This window comes from Athene cunicularia (genome assembly GCF_003259725.1).
Source record: "Athene cunicularia isolate RWA chromosome 5 unlocalized genomic scaffold, athCun1 chr5_part1, whole genome shotgun sequence".
NCBI lineage: Eukaryota > Metazoa > Chordata > Aves > Strigiformes > Strigidae > Athene > Athene cunicularia.
The window spans coordinates 9,384,799-9,410,572 of NW_020799101.1; the positions used below are offsets into that span (position 1 = coordinate 9,384,799).

General features: G+C 36.5%; 1 protein-coding gene across 1 annotated transcript in view; it reads right to left on the bottom strand.

The window, feature by feature from the left end:
* LRRC9 (leucine rich repeat containing 9) overlaps nt 1-24,367 on the bottom strand; it is a 40,677-nt gene extending 16,310 nt beyond the window's left edge. Inside the window, 18 exon segments of the mRNA XM_026849224.1 lie at nt 76-147; nt 422-459; nt 982-1,209; nt 1,587-1,736; nt 1,739-1,763; nt 6,658-6,756; nt 7,659-7,780; nt 9,060-9,084; nt 9,517-9,705; nt 10,180-10,299; nt 10,829-10,927; nt 14,142-14,218; nt 21,350-21,453; nt 21,966-22,033; nt 23,409-23,549; nt 24,113-24,143; nt 24,145-24,283; nt 24,286-24,367. Of these exon segments, the coding sequence (XP_026705025.1) occupies nt 76-147; nt 422-459; nt 982-1,209; nt 1,587-1,736; nt 1,739-1,763; nt 6,658-6,756; nt 7,659-7,780; nt 9,060-9,084; nt 9,517-9,705; nt 10,180-10,299; nt 10,829-10,927; nt 14,142-14,218; nt 21,350-21,453; nt 21,966-22,033; nt 23,409-23,549; nt 24,113-24,143; nt 24,145-24,283; nt 24,286-24,367 (1,809 nt within the window).
* Between the last annotated feature and the right edge of the window lie 1,407 nt (nt 24,368-25,774).

The following is a 25,774-nucleotide window of genomic DNA, read 5'->3' on the forward strand; positions in this document are numbered from 1 at the left end:
ATCATCTGGGTCTTGATTTGTTGAAGAACTGTTTTTTAAAAGTTATAGTAATAATCTGCACACAGAACAATTTACTACTGCAGTGCCATCTAAGTCTTTGAGATAGGGAAGATGGAATAATACAAATAATCAGTAGTGATCTTGTTTCTAGGCTATTCGATTTCTATGCACGTCAAAAATTATCAGATTAGTTAAACCTTAAGTAGAAAAAAGCACGTTTATTAATATAACTTTAAAACATCCATATATAGGTGCATTCAGACTACTTTATTTTCAGCTCCTTCTTCAGCCATTGTCTGCATGACTCAAAAATGAAAAATCGCTTAACCAAATCCAGATCTGTTAATTTAGATTAATAGTACTTTTCAACACTCAAGCCACAAAAAAAGCTTAAAGTGAGTGAAAACTATACTGACATTGCCTTAAAAGCCTTTGTGCTATCACACAGTTTTACAGAGTCTGAACATAAATAAGAATCAGGGCCTCAAGTCTCCAATTAGAGTTTGACTCCAGCCAACAAAGTTTATAATACATACATTAGCATTCCAGGTAAACTGAAAGGAACTGGGACTGCTGCAGGTGTAATTGTTTGTCATTTGATATGAGCTGCAGAATTATTCCAGGGACAGTAAACCTTGATTTAGCCTACCTGGTAAAAGGGGTAATTACCTCTGCAGAATATTTTGAGTCCAGTCCACCTGGAGGGTTCAGTACCTCCTTCTCAGGAGTAAGTATCAATCCAAAAATGTTAGACTGGGGTTCTCATCAGTTCAGGTTCCGCTGTAAAGATGGATGAATGCAGCACCCACAAGCATTGTGTTATACTTATTTATACTTCTATATACTTCTGTTTAAGTATATTTATACTTAAACATGGAATTATGTTTAAGTATAGCTTCCTCTATACTTGAACAAGTGGGGAAACACAGTATTTCTAATGTAATTAAAAACCAAATTAGTTCTGAAATAGTAAATATTTACTTTTAAATGATGTATCTCTTGTTTGGTAAAAAAAAAAAAAGAAGTTATTACTTCATTATAGCTCTATTAGGGAGTAAATTTTCTTTAAATCAACTAAAAATATGATTCTGTTGTTCTCAATGGAAATGTAATGAGGATAAGACAGATTTTCAAACACATGTTTTTTGAGGCTGATAAAATGGTTATTATTTACAGTATGCCTTGTAAGTTTACTGAGCTTTGAAATTCCTTGAAAATAAACAAGATACACTTAGTATAAAGTGAGTTGTAACAGAAGAAGGTGGCTGATACAGAAATTAAACTGGTTACAAGTGACACAAGCTTGTGTTACTGGGTACAACTGTAACTAAATCAAATAGATCATTAAACATAGATAAATATGCATATTTTCATAAGAAATAGTTATTTTGCTGAAACATTACTGTTCTGCTTCACTCCCTTTCTTCAGTTGTGATAAAGATACTCAGATTTTTTCATATTTGGAAAGCTCACTCTGTTGGCAGTGAGTAAAATCTCATCCTCTGTAATATTTCACTATAAAGAAACATTTTTACTGTGCCCCGTCTTAACAGCCTGCATTATCACTACCACGGGAAATATAGTACCATCTAGTGTTGAAAAGTAGTTTTCATCTAAAGTGAGGTCTTCGAGGTTAAGACAATACATTAGTCTTTCTATTGCTGCAAGCGTGTTGTTGCTAAACGATGCCCATCTTAAATGCTCCAGTTTTTCCAAGTCGGAAATTTTGAAGAGGGTTGATCATCCAGATTTAAGACAGTGATCTGTAATAAAACTCAGTATTAGAATTGAAAGAAACTGAGCAGTCAAATCTGTAAATTAATTCCACCTATATATTCTGTGCTCAGTCTCTATGTGTACATTTCCTACTAATATCAATGGGAATTTCTTGGATGCAGGATGTGATATTTCCCCATTATACCACAGAGCTACTCATCTTTAACAAACTTCAAAAAAGTTCAGCTTCTCCTCCAAAAACAAGAACTCTACAATGCAGGTATGCCAGCTCCCAAATGTACCTTTGCAGCTGAAGCTATCTGAACATAGACATTTTTTTCTTGTCTGCATTAGATCTTATATAGTTTTGTTCAATTCAAATCCTTCTGCAATACATGATTATATTATTGGCTAGTCTGCTTTACACATCCTCATTCTGCAACAGGACTTTAATAGAAACGGGATTTCAGCCTAACACCAAGGCTGGATGTTTAGTCTAGAAGAGACTGAGTGCAAAGTCAAAGCGGAATTTATCCTAACTTTATAGTTCTTCATGCTTTTTATATACAAACTAAACACTCTTTTCTCTCTATCATAGATCAACAAATTCAGTAATTTTCTTGTTTGAAATATTCTCTAACAGAAATAAATAAATGTCAATACCAAATATGTATTTTGCTACCCAGGTTGTGAAACTTTCTTACACAGGATCTGACTTTAGGCACCTGTCAGCAAGCTTCCTGTAAAGACAAGGCTGTCCATGATCCAATCCATAACCTGTTTTATGGCTATGACTCCCCCTTTCCGACAATACTACAGTACGTTAGCCCATCATTGCACAGTGGAGAAAATCACAGAGTCCCAATCAAAAAATTCAAATATTATTGTAGGGGCCCAAAATATCCAGTATTGTATCAGGACTGTATCTAAAACAAATAATCACTTACATATTCTGTGGGATTAGACTGGCTTTGGTGATTAAAAAATATTTTTGGACTATATTTATTTTCCAAAGTATTTATTTTCCCCTTTATGAATCCCTTTTCTCTGATGTCACAAAACTTATATGACATATGCTAAAGCATTAATTTTGCTGGCATTTTTTCTAAACATGAATTCCCTAATGCACAGAGAATGAAACACTACACATCAACAGAAGTGTGTTTTCCTCTAGCTATTCTATATTCTAATAACAAATTGTACTGACAGAGGAGCTTTTAACCTTTCATACTGGGTAGATTAACATGATTTCAGCTGATGGATCAGAACAGGTTAAAATGACCTTGGATCTTCCTCTGCTGACTCTTGAGGCTTTTTGATAGCTCAGTTTCCTAAGGAAACAAGGCTAATGTGATTGTGCTACCTGGATATCCATCTGCTAGCCTCACCACTAATTTTTAAACCTATTGGTGAATTTTGGCCCAATCTGCTAGACAAGCACCACTTGACTTCCTACAAATTCCATGAAAATGAGCACCTGAATTAGAGTTATAAACTGATGATCCCAGCCAGGGAAAGGCTGCAATATTAGCTCAGCTATAATGCCAGAGGATCCATGAGAGACCTGTTCTGAATGATCTGAGAAACTCTTGAGAGCTCCTACCTGACTGGGCATTGGATAACCCAAAGACAAGGCTCTTTATTAAGTCAAACCAAGTTCCTTCAGTCCTACTGCTCATCAAGTGACTGCTTAATTAGTTTCTAATTTTAGGTAGTCTTTCAAGGTGAGAGATAACATTTAAAAGGTTATTCTCAATGTTTGCTGGTTTGAAAATAAACCTACTAGCTCTATTCTTGCAATCTGTTTTTCATATTGGTATTTAGTAGAACTCCATGAGATTTTAATCCTGCCTGATCACAAGAAATGGATTAGTATGGAGAGTTCAATATGCATGTGGTAAAGCTTATTTGGCTTTAGACATGAAATATGGCTAAGACTCTAAATTTTAGGGCAGGGAATATTTGAAGGGTAAGTATTAGAAAACTCTTGTTGCTATATGCATTAGAGAATTTATAGAACTTATTAGGAGAGCTAATGCTTCAACATGTTTCAACATTATACTTTTGTGAAAAAAGTTGGGTTCAAAATTGTCAGGTAAATAATAAGCATAGCTATGGAATTTTCTAATGAAAAATTCTCAGGGCCAATCTCTACTGATCAGGGAGAGAATGCAAAGCAGCTGGCTGCAATTTCCTGAATCAGTCTGGGTCTGTCAATATCCCTGCTACCAGTATCCTTGCTCTTTAAAAAGTTGCTCAATATTCTTGAAGTTTCACTGACACTCTCCTTTAAAATACTTCCAGAGTGTTTTGAATTCCTGGAATCCTTAAATGAAGCAAGTAGATGAAGGACTTTGACTTGCCTTAGGAGGCAATTCTTTAAAAACACAAGCAAGTGTACCTCATAAGCATGTCCTTTATATAGTCTTGGTGTTTTAAAAAGGGCAATTTTCATATGCCAAAAGCAGTCATGAGCAAAATGAGTGCCACAAAAACTTAAGCTAAAAAATGTGAGGGCTAGTTAGGAGAGGTTTAAAGATGCTAAATACTTCATCATTACATACTGTTACATTTACAGTTAAAAAAATTTTCCCCCTTTTAAGTTTACAGATTAAAGCAAATATTCATGAGCCCTTCTGGATCAGGCTATGGCCCTTTTATTCCACTACAGCAGAAGTGAATGAAAAATCGGAAAAATGATAGCAGTGAGAATAAAACAGTTGTTAGAAACACGGATTACTGAAAATGAAAGCTAAAATTGTCAGTGCAAATTTGATGGCTAATACAACCGGAGATCATAATCAGGACCTAATGATATTCAAGCAATGCTATAGGCTTGATCCTATCTAAGGATTTTTAAATGGTCAGTTAGAATCCAGAAGAGGAAGATAGTTTCAATGAATATTTTTCTCTGTCTTTGGGAAGAACCATGATGAGATGCTCATAATTTACATGGATAAAAAATTACTTTATATTTCTTTAATAACTAAAAAGAATCTAAAACTGGAACTACTTATGTTAACATTTTTTAAGCAGAAATTTTTCAGTCAAGGATATTAATGAAACAGTTGAAGAACTTTCTGAGCCCCTCATTTTATACAAATGATAGTAAAATTGGGAAGTTCTAGAAGAATATGAACAAACTGAAATTATAATAGTATCGAGAATTAATAGGATGACCAGAATAGATCAGTTAGCTTGGTATCATCCCTAGGTATCACAGGAAGGCTGATAGGCAACACAGTAAATAATTACAAGTTAATGGACTCTTTAGTAGCTGCCAATATGGTACATAGGAAACAAAATTAATAATAAATTGCTTTTGATGAAAATGTAAATATATTGATAAGATTAATAGCTTCTGTCTGAAAATGTAATAAAAAAATAATTATATCCAGAAGTGAAGGTAACTCTTGTTAAATAGACAAAACCTATTCTAGCTATATAAAGAAAATCACCACTTTACAGAGTACTTTTACTGATGTTCTGTTCTACATTCTTTTTCTCAGTGACCTAGCAAATAAAGCAGAATTCTCTTCCTGGTAAATTAGGAGGTGACAATAAGATGCTTATAAGGTCCACTATAAACAGCAGTTTCGTAATGACTAACATGATGACCCTATTTAAAAAGCACGTTTCTGCATAGAACAACTTGTAAATTATGTAGCTGGGAACAGAGAAATTCACACTCACACAATGAAAAGACAGTAGCTGAGGACACTGAAAAGGACTGGAGCTAATGATAGAAAACCAGCTGAACGTGAGCTTGTGCTGTTGCCTCAAGGACACGCATGTCAGTTAATATTTAATCACTGGACTAGTGAGTAGGATTAGGCAAGTGGAATTTTTTCTCAGTATGCCATTATCAGTCCAGTGCTGGAAGTTTGTACATAGATTTGTAGGAGGCCATATATAAAAAACATGTGGACATAATGAAACATTCAGAAAGGAACTAGAATAATGTCATGAGAAATAAAAAAAACCACTTCATAATGAGACACTTAAGAAGTTCAACCTAACTTAGTTTCTTTAAGATAAGATAAAGTGGGATGATTTTGGCTAATTAAGGATAAGACTTCTGGTCCTTCAGAACATCTGGTTCTGCTCCTTTAGAACACTGGATAGAGACAAAATGAGACCCACTGCATGAAATTTGATAGTAACCAAATTTATATTAGAAACAAGATTTCTGAGAAAGAAATCTATGAGGAGAGACCTCGTAGATTCACCATTTCTTGAAATCTTTAGACAAACACTTAAGAGTGGGTTTCATACCAGCAAAACAACGTCAGCAACAGAGGTATCGCCATCTGTGGTGGCTGGCTGGGCTCTCTGGTAGGTTGCAATTCACTTCAACCTACAATAACCCTCTAAACTGTTCCGTGACTCATGTCCCCAGACTATTTTTGTTTCTGCACAGTCTACAAAAGGAATGTTCAAATGTGATTATCATCTGCATTGTAGATAAGCAAAATTAGGTGAAATTAATCCTAATCTGAATGGTTTACTGTAAAATCTGCTGTAGCTCAAAGAGATGGTATGAAATTGAGGTAGAAATTAGCCTTTCTAATGCTTTCTTGTCTGCTTTATGCATAAAGTCAGTCTAGAGAATGTTGTTAGTATCCCTTGGTCTTAAAAATATATTAATGCTAAAAAGACAGTTGCACTGCAAAATAAGTAATTTAAATGTCCTCTTCAGGGTATCCTGGACCTCCTGTGAGGCATCTGGAAACAGCCATTCTCAGAGCTCAGAGACAACATAACTATTGGTTAGACTTGAATGTATTCAGAAATATTTTTTAACCAAAAAGCATTAAACCTTTAACCTAAGACAACAAAAGAAACTCTTACAGGGATTAATCTAAATGTTAACCTAAATACATTAAACAGCATCAGCCCTACCATTAAATACCAGTTATTATGATGCATCTGTGAATTTACCTTGATCTTGCAAATTTGAGACAGAATTTTAGTGCAAGGAAATACACTGAGAATGGGAGTTTTTTCTTCATCAGTCCTAGTATATTCTAACAGAGACACCTGAGGAAAAAAATGAAAGAAAACACTGTATTAAGGATATACTGTATATACTTCACAGCATTAGTAAATGGCATAAAAATCCTGCTATTCTTGGAAGGGGAAGGTGATAGAATAGTAGATATAATAATTCATATATGTAGTAAATTTAATAGTGTTGCAAGGCTCCTACAGATCTTGCACAGATCACGTTTTTAGAGTTCTCAGTACATAAAACAGAGAAGGTAGAGCTCATTAAAATGCTCTGTATTAACTACAACCTGTTTTCTGTGAAGATACTTATCCTTTTTTTTATCAGAAAGTCATGATCTTACTCAGCATGTGAGCAGACATAGTTTAATTGTGACTGGGCTGTGACCATATAAAAATTGTGTTGATACCAAGTCCCACCTATACAGCCCAGTTATACTGAGTGGGGTAGCTTAGAATCAGCCTAGGATTCAGAAGAGCTTTGGGATATAGTCCAGAGTTTAAGTAAAACAAGTTTGTGCTCAGGGGTTGGGAAGGATCTGCATATAAAATACTCTGAAGAATCGCCTGACCTTAAGACAAAGAATTTGGCACTAGATACTTTTAGAAGTATGTAGAGCTGTTGGTTTATCCTGTTATTTTCCTCTCCATTGTTTCTACTTGGCAAACATAGTTACTTTCTTGTATTTTGAATTCAGTAGAATTTGAACATGACTGTTTCCAAGATCATGCTAGCATATAATTTTAGGTACCAGCAGATCAGTGAGATCAGTGTTTAGTAAATAATTTTTGACCTACTGCCAGAGGCAAGGACAAAACTTCTATCTTCACAAAACTCAGAAAACAAAATGTTCTTTAAAAAAACAGATGCAGAGCTATTACTAAAGCTTTCCTTTTCCACAACACTTGCTGTGTTACAACACAGAACATAAAACCTGGGTCATCTTTGATCCTGCAATACATTGTAATGCTTCTGCAACTTCATTAAAAATCAGGACTCCATCAAGGTTAGTGACAGTCTTTAATAGGCCAGTGACATTCAGGTAAATGAGGCTGGCTTAAAGACAGACGTTTTATTAAATTACCAATATAGTTTACACAGAAGAGAGAGACTTGCATTTCCTTTTTCTTTAGTGTACTGTCATCTTGTGGACGTCAGGAGCTAGAGGCTTGCTATGATTTTTCAGCAGAGCCACCGTGTCATCTCTGTTTGCATAGTTTGCTTGAAACACATGAAACAAGGTACCTTTGGGCCAGTTTTGATTGTCCTGATTTTATGTGACATTGATGATAATAAACTGCTCTGGAGTCACATAGGCTAACTCAGAAGTTTACTAATCTTATGAAGCTCACTAATACATAAGATGTATTAGTATTTGGTTTTATAACCTGGGAGTTTCATTTTATGACCTAGATATACAAAAAACAAAGCTTGATAGGACATGTGAGAAATGTTTGAAGGATTTAGAAGTGTCACTGAAACCTCAAGACATCACCACAAACCTATCCTATACATACAGAATATGTTAGACTGCCCACTAGTTTACGATATAATACATGAAATACACACTTCTCAAATAATGAATAATATCTGTGTGAATGGAATATAGATATATTTTGAGAGCCAAATAAGCCAATTGCAATCACTTAAGAGCTAGATAGTAGAATATCCTTGGACAGGCAGCAAGGATTTTCTGCTTTGCTCTGAACTTAACTAACTAGACATTGTGGCTGGGTGCCTAAGGGACTCTGGAGAGGCACAGGTTTACTGATGTGTAATACTCAAGAGTTACCATGTTGACACACAGAGCTGATGGGAAAGAATACAGCAAAACTAAAAGTTTTTTCTGATAAAAACCTGTGTAATAACAACAAAGAACCAGAGACCAGAAATGGTAGCTCTTATTATTTCTTTTTATATCTTAGCATGTATTGAAAATATTCACTGAAGTTAATTGACAGGCCAAATAGACAAGGCAGCATCTTTTTGGATGAGTCCTCGGTGCTCCAGTGGAGTTGTGTTTCCTGTGTTGGTTTGTTGTTCAAATTATTTGAGAGGTGTTCTATTCAGATAGTACTCTTTGCCTGACTTTGACTTGTACAAAATACTAAATACAGTGTTACACAATCATTAAAAAAAAGCTTTTTAAAGTGTCTTTCAATGCCTCCAATTTGTAAGGTTTAACTCTGCTGACTCTGACTAAGCCCTTTAAATAATGTTAAAATGTACTGATTCAGAGGGAAGAAAGTACAGAGAGAAACATTTGTTCCAGAAGCTGGTTGGGCAATGGGAATGAATGAGAGTCAGTAAAAGGGCTGAGTATTGGCTTTCTCACCAAAGGTCCAGCCAACACAGCTGTGCTGTTGCAGACAGATACATGCAGTAACAGAGACTAACAGTGTATTTTCACATCCCCAAGGCTAGGAACTGTCTCTGCCCCCAACCCTTATTCAGTGCAGCTGAGACAGCAAAATTAAAGCCAGGGCTTGGTTTTTCATATCTGGCACAGGCCACCAATAAATTTAATTCTTAAGGGAAGCAAAAAAGAAAGGAATTATGTCTCAGATGTCTCTGAGCAAAAATGACATGCAAATCATTCACTTGGTTAGGCTGTGACTACTAAAAGAAGTGAGAGAGGCCCTGTGAGAACAAAGATGCCATAACATGATCATAAGGCTTCTTACATTTGCCAGTGTATTAGAATTAATAAGGTGCAGGACCAGATTTTAAGCCTTTATAACTGTGGTCATGGTTAGAATGCTTTCCCAGGAATTTCAAGCGCTGGTATGTACCTTATGCCATGGGTTGTGTGTGATGTCAAGACTGAGTAAGTTGGGAGTGTATTTATGTAAGATGTTTGTATCTTCCCTGGACTCCTTCAGTTCCAGCTCAGGTTGAAGAACTTCAGGTTTGCCTAAGCCTCTAATGCCCTCAAAAGTGATCACATGGTTATGGCTTGCATCAAAACATTCCCCGCTGGGCTGCAAAACAACACAGGTTTGGAAAGAGTTGTATGGCCGAAAGTGTAGCAACCACCCCCCCACACACCCCCCCTCTGATTAAAGTAACCAGACACATTTAATCTTTAAACAATTGGACCCAGTGCCTGGAATTCCCCTTGCTCAGTATTGGAGTCTGTTGAGGGAGACCTAATGTGCTCCAGCCATGTCACTCTATTTGTTAAAATGAAATGATCATTTATAAAGGTCAGACAGGTGATCAAGTGATATCACTGTAATACTGCGGTTCAAATTAGAGACAATATCAACAGGCACCAAAACTGTGGGCTGCTAAGGATATCACAGTATGCATGATCCTAGTTTAATCTCCCATTTTGTTCCTCTCTGTGCATCATGGCCCAATCCTGCCTGGTGAGCACATCCCACAATGTAAGAATATTTATGCTAGTAAATGTTCATTGAAAAAAAAAAAATAATTAAAGCTCAATTTCTCACCAGGTCATAAATGTTATTTAAGGAAGTAAATTCATTAAAGTTGATGATAAGCTTTTGAAGTGTTTCAAGTCTAGAGACGTCCTGCAGCATGCTCAGGCTGTTCCCATTCAAATTCAAAACCTAGACAAAAAGTAGATCAGAAATGACAATTTAACCAGACACGCAGACAAATTCTGTAATACTTCATGGCTGCTTTTAAAATGAAAAAGCTTCAACTGATCAAGTGCATCTACTGATAAACCCCAAAAAGTCTATAAAGTGTGAATACAAACCAATGTGAAATAATGAAAAGACAATAAAGGCTATGATGACTCGTTTTCACTTATCTGAAGAATTCTCTAACTTCTCTCTGAAATAAAAGTGACCTGGCTAAGATAGGGAGTCAGACAGTCAGTCAGTTCATAGGAGAAAAATAGGAACCTCAGCCAAATCTCACTACAATGAGTGGAAAGTTTCTTGCTGACTTCCACAGAAGTTTTATCTGGCTCTGACAGAATGGACAGAAGAGAATCAACCTTAAACCTGGGCTTCTCAGGTTGTGGTAGTAGAATATAATTTAATTTTACCTACTTGGGTTTTTTTCTTCTCTTGATCTGTGAAATTCAAAGCTTGCCTCCTAATATCACAGTAGGAGAAACAAAGTTCATACCAGTGTAATTTACTCAAACTTGGCAACATGTTCTGGCAGGACCAGTTCATGGTCAGACACAAGCCACTCACAGTGCCAATGGCTGCAGTCACAATTTCTCTGTTCCAAGGAAGTTCACATTTCTAAAGTGAAGAAAATAGAGTAAATATACTATTGGGTTTTAGCTCACTTTGGTATCTCTTTCAAAATGTTAATGAGTCAAAGGTATCTCCTTCCACAAAGATACATCAGTTTTATTCCTTTCTGCTATTAGACTTTCTCTGTCATACAGACTCAGGCACAGGCTAATAAAGGAGTTTAATTTGGCTCTCTAATACCTTATGTAGAATAAGCAACTGTCAGATTCCAGAATGAAAATCACAGCTGTCAAAGACTATCTTAGATCCTGAGAGCACGGACAGCTCTCCTCAAATGCTTTCATTGCTGCACTGTCCAAAACTACTCTATCATATTACGGTGTGATCACCTTCCAAATCAGTTTTCATTTCCTCCCTTCTAAGAAAGCAGAAACAATCCCTGTTCCTTTATAAAGGGACAGATGTTGCTCCCTGTTAGCATCTGACAGTTTGGAGGGTATATTAGAATGAACAGACAAAATTATTTCTCATTTCCCACTCGGTTCTCTTGCATAAAATAGGGTAAAGCAGAATCTATTGCTCAGAGGATACATATGATTCAGAGATTTAAGCTGGTTACTTATAGCAGTGTATTTCTCAGCAGTAATCATTTTTATTTAGCTTAAGGATAAAGGCTGTGGATCTTAAGGGTGATGATTTCCTCTGTGGAATATGCATACTGCCCTTTGCCACACTCACTCAATCCCACTTTACGAACAGTGGGTATGAAACTGCATGAAATAAACTGCTTTTAGTGGGCATTAATGGCAGAATAGCAGCGTGGCACAGTGCACTTTCACTCTGCACAAATATTTATTCAAAGAGGAATCTTTTTGGTTATTATTGTCTTTGAAAAAAAGGCACTTGAGCTGAGCAGAGACTGTGTTCTGATGAATGAAACCTCTAGACAAAACACAAAGTCAAAGATGAGTTTAAAATACAAATGTTAATTTATCCTTAACTTTATGCTAACAAGTGATGTCACAGATGAGAGTATTTCACACAGTTATGACTTAACAGCAATTTAAGATTCATTAATGGTGTGAGGTAGATCAAGGTTGAATTTTAACAGCACTTAAGGATTGATTAAAGATTAACAAGGTGATTTGGTAGAATATATTAGGATTAAAATAGCAATAGTATTTGTGTTTTCCTCATCTATCTAGAAAAGATCAGACATATCTAATTATTTCTCACATATCTCTCACAGATGCTTCAAACTCCTGTCTGGGAATTACTCCCAGTAGCTGAAGCCCTTTGTGGAGCTTCCTAATACACAGAAATGCCGCTGGGACAGATTTCAGCAAAGTTTCAGAGGTCCTTTCAAGGCTGCACATGCCACCTCATGGCCATCTACAGTATTTACAAAATGTCCTTTAACAGCAATTATACAAGCCATACAGCATATATTTTACAAGATCTTTCCAAGCCTTGAATTGCCATGCTCGAATGACTTCTCAGGATCACTGCTGGTTTTGCCTTCTGCCTTAGCTTCTTGTTTCAGAGATGTTCACATATGCTTAGACTGTTCCAGAGAAGAAAAGCTTTTTTTCCGGTCAGGCTGCTGCAAAGCAAGGGCCAACTATCTTTATTTGACTGAGACCATCTCTTAAGAATGTAAACAAATTTAAGCAGCATGAAAATATTGTTCTGAATTATGAAAAGGGATGGCAGGCAGAGAAAGCAAAGAATAATTAATAAGAAAGTAGTTTATAGTGTCATTATTCAAACAGAATGAGATACAGGCAAGAAAATCAGATTGTTAGCTCTGTGGGACAGGGCCCATCTTTCTGTATGCTGTCCTGCACATCTCAACTCATGAGTTTTACTTTTTTTTTTGCCTGACTCTCCTCCCCACCCCACTGGGAGGGAGAAGAGTGAGCTAGCAGCTGCATGGTGCTTAGTTGCTGGCTGGGATTAAACCACAACAGATGCTTATATAGCATTTAACACCACAAAAAAGAATCTCAGTGGGGCCTCTGCAAACTAGCATGATATAAACAATAATAAAGCAAAACTGGACAGCAGATACTGCATTTGAAGATAAACCTTGCCACCCAAAAATCACATCTCTTCTCAGAGCAAAAAGAAGAAAAGGAGAGCAATGGGGACTAGAGAAGAGTTGCCCTGAATTAATTTTCCTACTTTCTATTCTCTTCCTTCATAAGTCAAAATGAAAACTTCCTCCCCTGAAATATTTCCATCCTTGGAGATATTCAAAAGCTGTCTGGACATGGCCCTGCACTGCTTGCTGTGACCCTGCTTCATCAGGTGGGTTGGACAAAGTGACCTTCAGAGGCCCTTTTCAACCTCAACCATTCTGTAAATCTGTGAAAATACTTCTGTTCAGAATTTCTAAGTCAGTCATATATTCCATCTGTTCAGCTGTTTTACAGTTTGGAGATGGAAGGGGTCGCTGGGACAGAACTGACAGTTTCTAGGGTTATGACTGGTCTGAAAACAAGGACCCATGCCAGTGGGAGCATACATTTAGGGCTAGGTATCTGGAGATACCAGAGATCAATGGACTAGGATTAAATTTAAGATTAAGGACAAAGGAGACAGTGATACAGAGTCAGGACAAGCCTTGCAAGCCAGGACCTGGGATGCTGTATTACTAGAAGTGAGAGTGAAGAACTGAAAGCCCATGATATGCTTTGTGCTAGCACTGGTAGGAAGAACAAAATAATAACAAAATAATATTGTGGTCAAACAAACACAAATGAAAATTACAAAATAAATGGCTGAAGAAACCACTGAGCCAATCTGTTCCACAGGCAGTAAATACAGGTGCTGCAGCTGTTACTGTGGAGACTTCCAAAGCAGTCCTGCATCAGGCCCTGCAAACTCTAGTGGGAGGCACTGATGAGAAGTGGTGAGTGAGAAGAGACAATTTGCAACAAAAAGACAAAGGGCAAGGAAAGGACAAGATGATGATGAGAAAAACTGGAAAGCACTAGTCATGTCATTGCCACAGATGGTGTAAATATGTGAAGAATGCAGCAGAGGTAATACGAAGAAATACAATGAGAACAGAAGAAGAAAACAACAGAAAGATGAATAGAAAAATGATGAAAGGAGACAGGAAAAGAGAGCAACACTTTTCTGCCTGCTCTCTTCTGTGCTACTTTACTAAACAACATTCTTCTGTCCACACTGCAGCATACCGTATGCACTTCCAGACCCTAGAAACTAACCTCCAGCATTTGTAGCAGCTGCTTTTCCTTAACTGGCTATTCAGGGTTGCATACATAAGACAGAGATTCCATCTTTTCTCATTAAGAAACTACAAATAGAAGAAATAGGGAAAGATTCCAGGTTTTCATTATGCTGTTGCAAAAGCAGGCCAAAGACAAGAATAGATATTCTGACCATATAAAGTTTATAAATTGCACAATATTTACTAAGGATAACAGACTATAATTAACACAAATTCCATAATACTGAGGTTCACAGTAATCATGAGATCAAGACTTCTTTTTTTCCCCTGCCTCTAGTAGTCTCCAAGTTCTGTACTACATTAAAAAGCCCATCTATTTATTTGGCTCTGGAACCACCAGTCATGTCTTTGCTGAAGATCCCTGGCAGGAAGGTAGCAATAACACAAGAAGAAAGAATAGAACAATAAATGTTGACAGCAGATCCAGAACTCCGTACAAATACTCCAAAACTGTTGATAAGTTATTTTCTTCTTGAAATTCTTTTTTCATAAGGATGTAATTTCTGGTGATTTACAACACTGTGGTTTGAGCACCAGCAGGTTAGTGTGGGCATTTGATTAATTATTGCTGGACTTCTCTGCCTAAATAAGCATCAGACCATGAGCTTTCAATTTAAGAACAGTGTTGGGCTGATAGTTGCTACTCAGGGAAGATGCATAAATTGCCTGTCACCAACTGGAATGGGGTCTAATATATATGAATGGAGCTGATCTGACTAATCCATACTAGGAGCTAATACAATGAGACAGTCTTTCATACAGGAGGATATCCTACCAGCACAATACAGAGTGTATTGGGGAGCTTCCTGAAAAGTTTTGTTCTCTTTGGGTAATATGAAAATAGCTCCTAAAATCATCAAATGTGCCAATCGGACTTCCCTATGGGCCAAAAAAAGTACTGGAAATGAGTAGCTGAATTGTCTGATACAGAATACTACCTCAGGTAAAGCTGCAAGAATGAAGGTTATTTTGTGTCTCCAACTTTATGTGAAGAATAGCAAAGGGTGAACAAATCTGTTTGATTTTGTACTGGAACAGACTAGAAGCTCAATAATGGTGTTTCAGCTATGGGGGGAAATAACTTTCAGCTAAAGGCTTATACGAAAAAAATTGAAAGTGGTACAATCCACAAGATCATCTCCGCTCATCTTTGAAGGTTTCTCATGGCTATGCTATTTTTGGATCAAACCATATCCTACCTGCCCAAAGTCCCAAGCAAACCCTGCCACCCCTGAAAAAAACCAAAACCAAAACCCCATGCTGAGACATGTTATGCCATTCACTGAAATACTGCATCTCAGAACGGGCACACTTTGAATCCCAGAGTTCTTGTTTTGATCTTAGCAGCTAAAATGTCCTGAGCTCAGAGTATCTGTCCCTCAGGGACATTAGTTTTTGCTTTCAAGATTGAAAAGGTCTTCAGCTCCCTTCAAGCTCTCAGCTCTGATTTGTACACACAGAAATCACACATACGATTATATGTATGAACTTTCATGCGTATAAACATAAAAAGATGAAAAGTGCTGTATTAACTGTACTAAAATCATAACAATACAGTCACACATGTCAAGTCAGTGAACTGTTCAGTATGGAAAAAAAGAATTGGATTCAACAGTTGTTCTGTCCCATAGCGACAAATGGGCAACGGGGCATCCTAAGACCATTGCTCCACTGGGGACACAGTTCCACGAGCTGCTTTGGGCAGATGTTTTCCAGTGCTTATGACAAAGATCTTGGCTGGATCACAAGCCTCAGCTTGGTTCTTGGAAGGCAGTAAAATAAATGAGTACAATCACACAAATTTCAAAGTTGAGACTTACCCAGAAAAACTTGGGACTTACCTGCATGAATGCAAATCTGCTCTCCTGTGATAGAGATGAAATACAGCTGCATATACATCGGGGTGGGATTTGTGTTGTTTCTGCATTGTTCATCGACTGCTGCTTTCAACTTTCAGAAATCTGGCCATTCACAATAATATTTATCCTGTTTTCACAATCATATTAGGAACAGATGAGGTAAGACCCAGATTCTAACAGCAAAATTCTGAACCAATTCTCAAACCTGGTATTTCCTACAAAGCTATGGACCTCTGAAATCCAAGAGCCAGTCATAGAAACACCAAGCATAGGGACTTTGGGGAGCTAAGACACTTCTGCCTGGGTAAAACTTCTTAATAATCCTAAATAATTTGATGCTTTGCAAAATGTTTCTGTTCTTATAAAGTTAACTTTGTTCACAGGCCAAAGTTATGCTAAATATCTCTTAAAATTTAGGCACTTACTCTGCTGTACTGAAAACTTTTTTTTACAGACATGTTTGAAACTTGTCCTTAAATTTAGCCTCATAATTTGATTGTGCAATTTATTTTCATTTCCATGACACCATATGCTCTGATGTCCCAGGTACAGAATCATGGTTGAATTATATAACAAGAACTAAACCTGTGTGCAGATATGCACGGAGGAGAGGACTAAGTTAATAATATTTTCTTCTTGTTTTGCACTGAATTTTTCAGTGCTAACCACATGATTTTCTTCTGTTTCCTATTCAGAACAAAGACTCATAAGCAATACCTTTAGCCTGTTTAATTTCATTATAATTTTGTTCTCTCAAGTGAAGACAGATAAATTTACCTTATTTTATTCAAATACTGCATTCAAGTTTAAGCATCAAATATCAATATCTAATATATATAATATATGATCGAATATATAAAATATGTAATTATAAATCATATTATATACAATAGATACCACACATATATATTATATCTATTCTAGATATAATATCTATTCTAGATATAATATCTATTCTATTCTATTCTATTCTATTCTATTCTATTCTATTCTATTCTATTCTATTCTATTCTATTCTATTCTATTCTGGTATCTAGTATATGATTCATTGTGTTCCTTTTCTCTATTTGCACTGTCATATTTAAAATCTGTTTAAATCCTTCTTCACTATGCAAATGAGCGGTTCCACTACAGTAAGCACAATCATGCATAAAGTGAGCAGGGTTTGCAAGAGCCTACAACAGTTTCTACAGTTAAACTTGAGAAAGAGAAGATGGTCCACTGGCCAGCCAGGAACCTAGGGGCAGAAACTCACCTTTTTTCTGTGGTACACAAGTCAAACGACTTAAAAATATGTGGCCATTTTCTCTGTGTCAGATTAGGAAGACAATATAACACCCATACTTTCATCTGGTACTGTAATATTCCTTAAAGATTATGGGGTAATCAGCTTATAAAGAGAATCAACCTAGAATTGCAGTTCTCCAGTTCTCCAGTTTTTCAATCAATGGAAAGTTTTCTTTAAAAAAAGAAGATAAAACAGTCAAAAACCTTACTGCAACTAATAAAAATACTGCTCTTTCTCAAAAAGATTCTGTACTAAGGTTAATCATCCAAAACCCTTTGGTTTGGCTTTCATCCCTACAAGGGTCATTTATTAATTTCTCCTTGCCAAAACAAAAAGATCCTTGGCTTGAGAAAGTGGCATTAAAAGTAAGCAGAATGCTATTTATAAACAACCTCAAATGGAACATGTAAGTACAGAACTACCCGCAGCTCTATACAAACATCCCTGAACTCAAAAAACAGGCATACCTGAGGTGGACAAGCTTGGAGTATTCAAGCAGAAAACAGTCCTTGAAACGCTGCCAGCCTAAATTTCAATCTCCCCTCAACTGAGCGTCAAGGTTATTCGTACAAAGATTATGTAAGCAACTGCTGATGCTTCTTTACAAGTAAAGCTGTGTAGGAACTTAGAATAATCATTACCAGTGTTATTAAAAAGCAGCTGGATTGCTTGCTTATTCCTTTATCTTCATTTTTTAAAATCAAGAAGTAATAAAAAAAGGTAATAAAAAGATCAGTCTTTGTGGGCTCAGAGCTTCATACTATTACACAACCAAGGATAGGAGAGGGGAAAGAGTGTTTCCTTTCTTGTCAGCTATCTGCAAATGGAGTCTGTGGAGCACTGATGCTTCAAAATACTCTAGATCCTTGCAATAAATTTGTTTTGCTAAAAATTAGTAACTTGGAATCGTAAGAAACAGGTTCTAGTTTGACACAGCTGTAAAAGTTTATCATGGATTATTTGATAAACCTTCAAAGTGAATGTTTCCCACTGTTTCCCATTCCATCAACAAGAATTGTACTACCAAATTAAAACTTGTCTTCATTTTCACTTGGAAATATTTTCAAATTCTGCCTGAAACAACATAACAGGACAAATGAACATTTGATATTTTTTCTAGACAACAAATTTAGATGAATGATTACAGAAAGATTTTTTTTTTTTTAAACCTGAAAGACTACAACTGTGGATATACTGATCCCGATACATGGATATACTGGTCCTATACCAATCCACAACAGCAAGCTTCATCCACTTCACCCTCAGTGTTGCTCTGTAATCATTAACTTAAGAGAATCAAGTCCTCAAGTAAGAGAAGGTCTTAGTTTGCTATTCGGTATTCAGAATGACACCAGTCCAAATAGCCGCTCTAATGAAATAGTGCTGGATTTGAGTGCAGTGTGTGGCACTGTCATGAAATCAGTAGCAAGCAACAGGAACAAATTTCACAGTATGTTTAAATTGTCTCACACCTCCATCAGTTGTTCTTTCCTTGAAATGATCGACAGTCTTTCCCTCTCTTTGTTAGCAAGCTTTAAGACAGTACTACTTCGGTATACTATTTCCACTCAAATGCAGAATCTAAATGATTTGATTGTTTGGGGGCCTGATGCACTGCTGACTTGTTGTACTACGCCTGTAGACAGGAACAGTGTTCATTGGTCTTAGATACAAAAACAAAGCAAGAACTGGCCAGATGAATGGTATGACTTAGCTGTCCTGCAGAACATCAGAGAGCGAACAGACAGCTTTCTACACATCAGGAGAGAGCCATCCAGTTCTCCCTTCATAAAAATTCTGTAGAATGACCTTCAGATCCATGCTGGCATCAAACATTTTGGTCTGTGGCATCACTGATATCCTCCACATGCCCTATTATGAAGTATTCCCTGTGTGTAGACTTTGTGCTGGCTGTTGACTTCGGAGTGAGTTTGACTCAGTCCTAAAACAGAATCAAGAATGACAAAAAAAAAAAAAAAGAAGCCTTTAAAATCATGTTGGAATTACAGGAGGAAAAGATGCAACAAACAGAAACAAAAAAACCCCACAGCACTTTGCTGGATTTCTACTGTTTAAAGGCCCAGAAAACGTTTCCAAGCACTGGTCCAATATAACTACTCATCCCAGCTATTTTTGTTCAATCCCTTCCCTATTTACTGAGATCACCAGTAATGGGAATGGCAGCATCTGCCTACTGGAAGTTGGCCTGGATCCAATAATTTGGACCACATAAGAACTGCTACTTTAATGATATTTGCCATACTCCTAGTTTGGACCTTATGAAAAACAAATATGAGACAGGCTTCAAGTCCTGTCATGAATCTCCCAACCACCAGCCACCATCATACCCTATTATTAATGTCTGAAAATACCAGAATATTATCCTTGTACAATGCACTAAACATACTAATTCAGTTTTCTGTTCAGTCTCCTTTATTTTATTCTAAGAATGCCTTTTCAAGACAAGTCTTTTCTGTATCTTCATTATCATGAACTGAACTTTCCGTTTCCAGATTCTTAGTCCTTAGAGATTTATTACTTGATGTTTTACCCAACATTTGCAGCTTGGCCAATTCACATTCCAGCTGATAAAAAGACCCCATTAGGATTCAGAAGCAAGAGGTTATGTTAAAGTATGGCAGGAAAACTATCTTATTTATCTTATTGATGTTTCCTCAAAAGATAAGCCCTCTAGATGTGTACTAAAAAGCATACCTGAAAACATCAAACCAGAAAATTACTTTAACAAATTCAGACTCTTGATTGTCAATAGAAAAAGCTGAATTCCTTGGTCAAAGGGGCAGCTTTGCTCTGAGCAACTCTACAAACTCTTCTGTGTACACTGGCTCATATCCCAGCCTATTCATATCAATTAGACCATTGTTGCACGCAGGCAGGACCAATCCCTCAACATGACTTCATTATGATGCAAGTCTCAGCAATTAAAAGAGTTAGAGGGTACAGTTAAAATGGAAGCGCAGCTTTCCTTCAGACACCTAAGGGCAGGGATCATTTCTTGCCCCATGTGGGATCACTGTATGGCATAGTAATTACTCTCTGCTTTGTGGAAGCAAAACTCTTTTTCCATTCTTTTTTGAGAAGTAACTCTTTAGGATCAATCAAGCCACTATGCAGCTGAGATTAGGTAGAGCATGAGAATAAACCACTCACTTCTTTTGAATAACAAGCAAGGATTTGGCTCCCAAGTATAAAACTTCCATAAAACTCTTCTTAAAGAAAGCAATTTAGCTCACTTGGCCTACATACCCCAATGTGAATACTATTCAAAATATTCATATATGCACTACTTATAGGCACTTCTGACAGAGATGAGGTCGCTGAAGTGCATGTCTGCTTCCTAGATACTACCTGATCTACATATGGCAAGCAAAGGGGGAAGATATGACCATAAAGGCATGAACCTCCAATGGCAGTCCTTGGTCTGTGCACCCTTGGTAAAAAGAATCTGTTGACTCTTGGTCAAAGTACTTTTAAGGTGTCCTATGTATGTAATGAGCAATATTTTTTCAGTTCCATCTGTATGGACATGTGTGCAAAGAGCCCACTCAAAGTGCATTAAAAGCCTGCTAGGAATTGCAAACTGCTGTACAGAAAATCTGTGGCACAAGTCTTTTAATTTTAGAATAACTTGAGTTGCAGTCATTCTGACTCTCATCCATGATGTTGCTTATACTGCTCCTAAAGGGAGGGGAACAGACTAATCAGTTAGAAGTCAATAAAAAAAACCCCAAACAATAACTTGAGAGCTGGGTGAGAAAAAGCTTTCTAATCTGCAAAACACAGACCTTTCATAAATGTTTATGGTATCAGCTAGAATAGGCAGTAACCATAATAATCTGGGAACTCAGCAGGAAAGTCCTCTGCAAACACCTGTACTGGATGAATAAAAGCAGCAACTTGAAACTCGGTTTACCACATTAAGTGAGTATCTTATCTAGTCCACTCTTCTGGACTGGCTCTCTAAGGCTTCCTTCTTGGTGCAGATCCATTTAAGAGCCCCTTGCTCAAAGCACTTACCTGAGTCTTGAGACACCAGATTCAAATAATTATGAACCTGGCAGAACTGAAACTGGAAATGGATCGCCTGCAACACATTAAGTAGAAACTTGGCTGTTGATATTCTGAAGAATAATTAACACAATGACATCATACATGTAATACATTATTTTACATTTCCACCCAAAGTGTAGGGATAGCATTTGGAAGATGTTTATATTACAGATAGAGATAAACCAAGAAAAATTAATAGATTTTCTAGTATCTGTTCAGAAATGCAGGCATGATTTACATTTCCATTTATAACCAAACAGGCTTGATTTAGATTTAAAATAAAACCTCTTTATACTAATGGCAGTGAAAAACAAGAATAAGTATATGCACAAATCCTACTGATACCTATTTTCTGTCTTGACATGGCTACAGCAATGGAAAGGAGTTTGGAGTAAACAAAGACGAGCCCTAGGGAGTTTTGACACAGACTTTGGAATGATCAGGGCTGTGTATATTGGATATGGCTCTGAACCATGCAAGTTGGTAGGAAATTTTTATTAGAATGAGAGAAAGATTAAACCACGTACTTAATTCCTTGGTAGTAATCAAAATGCTCATGCTAGAAATGCCAGACTGATAACACCTTCCTATGTTTTCTATTAAGATTCCAGCAAGGTTGACCTCTTGCAGTTTCTGCAGAGTATGTAAACCCTGTGAATGTTTTAACCAATACAGTTTTAATCTAATACAGCACTGCAAATGCTGAAGAGCCTGTAGGCAAAGAGGCAGATCATTCAAATGTAAAAACAAATTTGACTGGAGTCTAAACAATGTTAGCCTCTGTTGTAAACTACAGCTTTCTTTTGACATGGAAAGAGAGAATGCATTTTGCCGAAAGGGAATTAGCTTGGAAAGCCTTTGTAAATGATACTGCTATGAAAATAAACTCAGTCCCCCAGCCTTAGTTTCACAGCTGTGAATGAGAAACCTAACAGATCATGCCCCATGTCATGAGTACTCATTAGCTTTTGGCTACAGCCCATGTCTTGGCCTTGGGATATCACAAGAACTAAATCACTGATGTCAATTATTTCTCTCCATGATGACACTGAAGCTCTTTGCAGTGAGATGCTATTAGTGTTTGTAGTGTCCTTTCTAATAAATAATAATTTCTGGAAACACTCTACTGCCTTTACACTTGCATTTTGTCAGCTGTAATTTCTCAGTCTTTCTTTTCCTTCCCTATCATCATGCCCAGCTTAAATTTCTCTCTTTTTTTTTACAGCTTGGAAGGTTCACAGTGATCTGGCCTCATTCATCCCTACCAGCATCTCCTTCTGCTCTAGCTACTTTTATTTTGGTATCATGATGTCCTCAGCCTTTTTTTCATGTACTCTTCCAAGGGAAGGCAGACTGAGCTGAGCACCTCTGTTCCCCTGTTGGGGCATGATGACTTGGGTAATTCAGAAACCTACATGGTCTTTAGCTAGAAATGGACATTTACACATTTATTCTCACTTTACATGCCAAACTGCTAATCACAGAGCTCTCACTGGTTCTGGACTAGCCTCCAACTCAAAGGTTAGCATGAAGAGTATTTAATTTTTTGGGAAAGGGGAGAAACCAATTTTTCATAATTTGATATATGATAGCATGAGAAAAAGACGGGATAGAACTTCTGGATAGGAGTTATTATTTGCAAGTTATATATATAAAAAAAAAAATCCAAACATTAAAATAAAAATTAAATGGCAAGCCTTTTGCATAATACTGAAATGCAGACAAAAATCTGCAGTTATAAGAAAACTAAGAAAAAAATCTTTTCCTTATCAAGAATCCCAGAGGTCTTTGAAAATGAGTGATTTAGTTAACTCTGTATATGCAGAAAACCTTGATAGCTAAACAGTTCCAAATAATGTTTCAGCCTCAATACTTATAAAATGAAGTTTAAAATTGTCCTTTCTGTTGCTCAATAATTCTAAAAGTTACCCCTACTTATTAGACACATTTCTATACTATACTATTAAAATATCATACATTCGACAAATTAGTAGCAAATAAATCATAACAAGGACAACTGAGTCACCTTGCTATTCTTGATCACGTTATTATTCAACCAAAGTACATTCAGCTTTGTCAGGGCTTCCCAATTTTCAATTCTGGAAATGTTATTGTAACAAAGATAAGCTTTTTGCAAATTTACACATTTTCGTAGACCACCTATTTTCTGCAATAGAAGAAGTAGTATTACTTTGCAACAGTGAAAACCAGAATGTTACTCTTTTTTTGTAAAGATGACATCACGCAGAAAATTGTTAGGTAGTTCCAAATAATTTGAGACCACACCCTCTATGCAGAATTTTGCTGATTTAGAAAGTTTTTCAATTAAGCCAATAAAGAAAAAATAGTAGCAGCTACAACGATACAGGATAAATGATTATGTGGTTTTAAATACGGTATTCTTTTAATGAAAATGTCTTCATTCTAATCAGTTTCCTGGAAAAGGTTTCAATGTAATTATTCTAGTTTTTAAAAATATTGTTTACAATGAGAGAGAAAAAAATCTAACAATAGGTGCTAAATTACAAAACCCAGTAATATTTAACAGACACAACTCAATCCATATCTAAAATGGGATTTTTGGATACTCAAGTAAAGAAGTGCCAGATCTTGACTCCCTCTAATAGTGCCTTCTTCCTTAACCAGACAAATGGAGTGTTTGTGAAAGAATATGATAATCATTTTAAGGGACTGGAAATTGGCTAGAAAGAAAACTCATAGTTAACTTACCACTAAACAGCATTCAGCAATCCACAGCTCTGAGCAACAGGCAATACTCCAGGTCTGAACACTTCTGAATATTTTGTCCAGTGAAAATGAGAGTAATTACATTTGGGCAATGTTTCATGCTTACAATTCTGGGATAACCTGAGAAAAACATCCCCAGTGATGTTGTTTTTATCCCTCTTGATCAATATTCTCATAAAACAATCCATCAGATGCGTACTGGAAATTAAATGCAACTGTTATGCTCTTTAAGTCCATGCTGTAAGACATATATTATGAAGTAGAATGTCTTGCTGCTATTACAGTAAATTAGAGATAGCTGCTTAACATCAGTTGTGTCTTTTAAAACCTCCTCTGCAGTAAAAAGTGTTTGCAATGTTGGCCATGTTCAGTGAATAGTGGTTAAGTAGCTTGTTTCTGCTCCCAAAGCACATTTGCAAAGTATTACATGAATGCTTCATATCACATCTCAGAATGCATCTTCAATTTAAGACAAAATAAATTTTAAATTCTGCTAATTTTAATGGATATCAAAACCTGGAAATCCATAAATTTAACTACAAGTTAGTGTATGTATGTGTATAAATATACACACATACCTATACATACATATATACGTATAAGCATAAATGGTGTAAGCTTTATCAGTCTTGCAGTTTTCCACTTCTAGAGTGGATGTATCAAGTAAATATAATACAAGCTTTTGGCCAGGAAAAAAATAAAAAGTTTACATGGAATTTCATGGTGAGATTCAGTTTGAGATTTAAGACACAAAGCATATGTATCCATGTGTGCCTCTTGCTTAAGTTCTCATTTTAGTCAAGAGATTTAACCAATATAGCCAAAGGATCCTGAAAAGCCATTCAGATGATGGTGTTTATGCTACACTAAATTGACTTATTCTGTAGGTTCCCTTGAGTAAGGATGGAATTCAGAGTTCTGTTGCAATTTCAGAGACGTATCTTGCAGCAGCTGTTCCAGTAGGTGCAGTTTTCTAAATATCCTCCTAGATATGTGTGGTGTCTAAGATACCTGGAGGCAGGTAAAGTGGCACTAGACAGCTGCATCTACGGAGCTGAACCCTATCCTTGATTTCCACTGACTGTAAAGGCAGCCTAGAAATGAAATGCCTATCTAGACAACTGCCTGTAGCCACCTAAATCAAGGTGTGTTAAATTGGAGTGGGACGCCATTTTAAAACTCTAACCAGTTCATAGTAGACAAAATTTCCAGTTAATCACCCAATTCTGCTCACAATGATCCCGTCTACAAAAATGCAGGACCACATCAAAACTGTGAGATTTATTTCGATGAAATGTATATAACAAGCTTATTTCTCTTTCTGTATACAAATATTTCTGCAGGGCATTTCAGAAGAAACAGAGACAATAGAGTTGTACCTTAAAAGTCATTTACTCTGAAGATACTCTCTTGAGAGATTCTCATTTCTGCATCCTAACTGCTAACATGTTTCCCATGGTTCTGAAACGTTCAGATCACAACAAACTGTTATTAATGCATGACCTACACCACCTTTGGGGCATTCCAGAATGGAAACCTACCTACAGATGGTATCTCTAGAGAAGCAAAAATAATTGTATATTCTAGCAAGGGCATTGGTATTTATAGGCGTACCGAGAGAAAAAAAAAAAAATTAAGATCAAA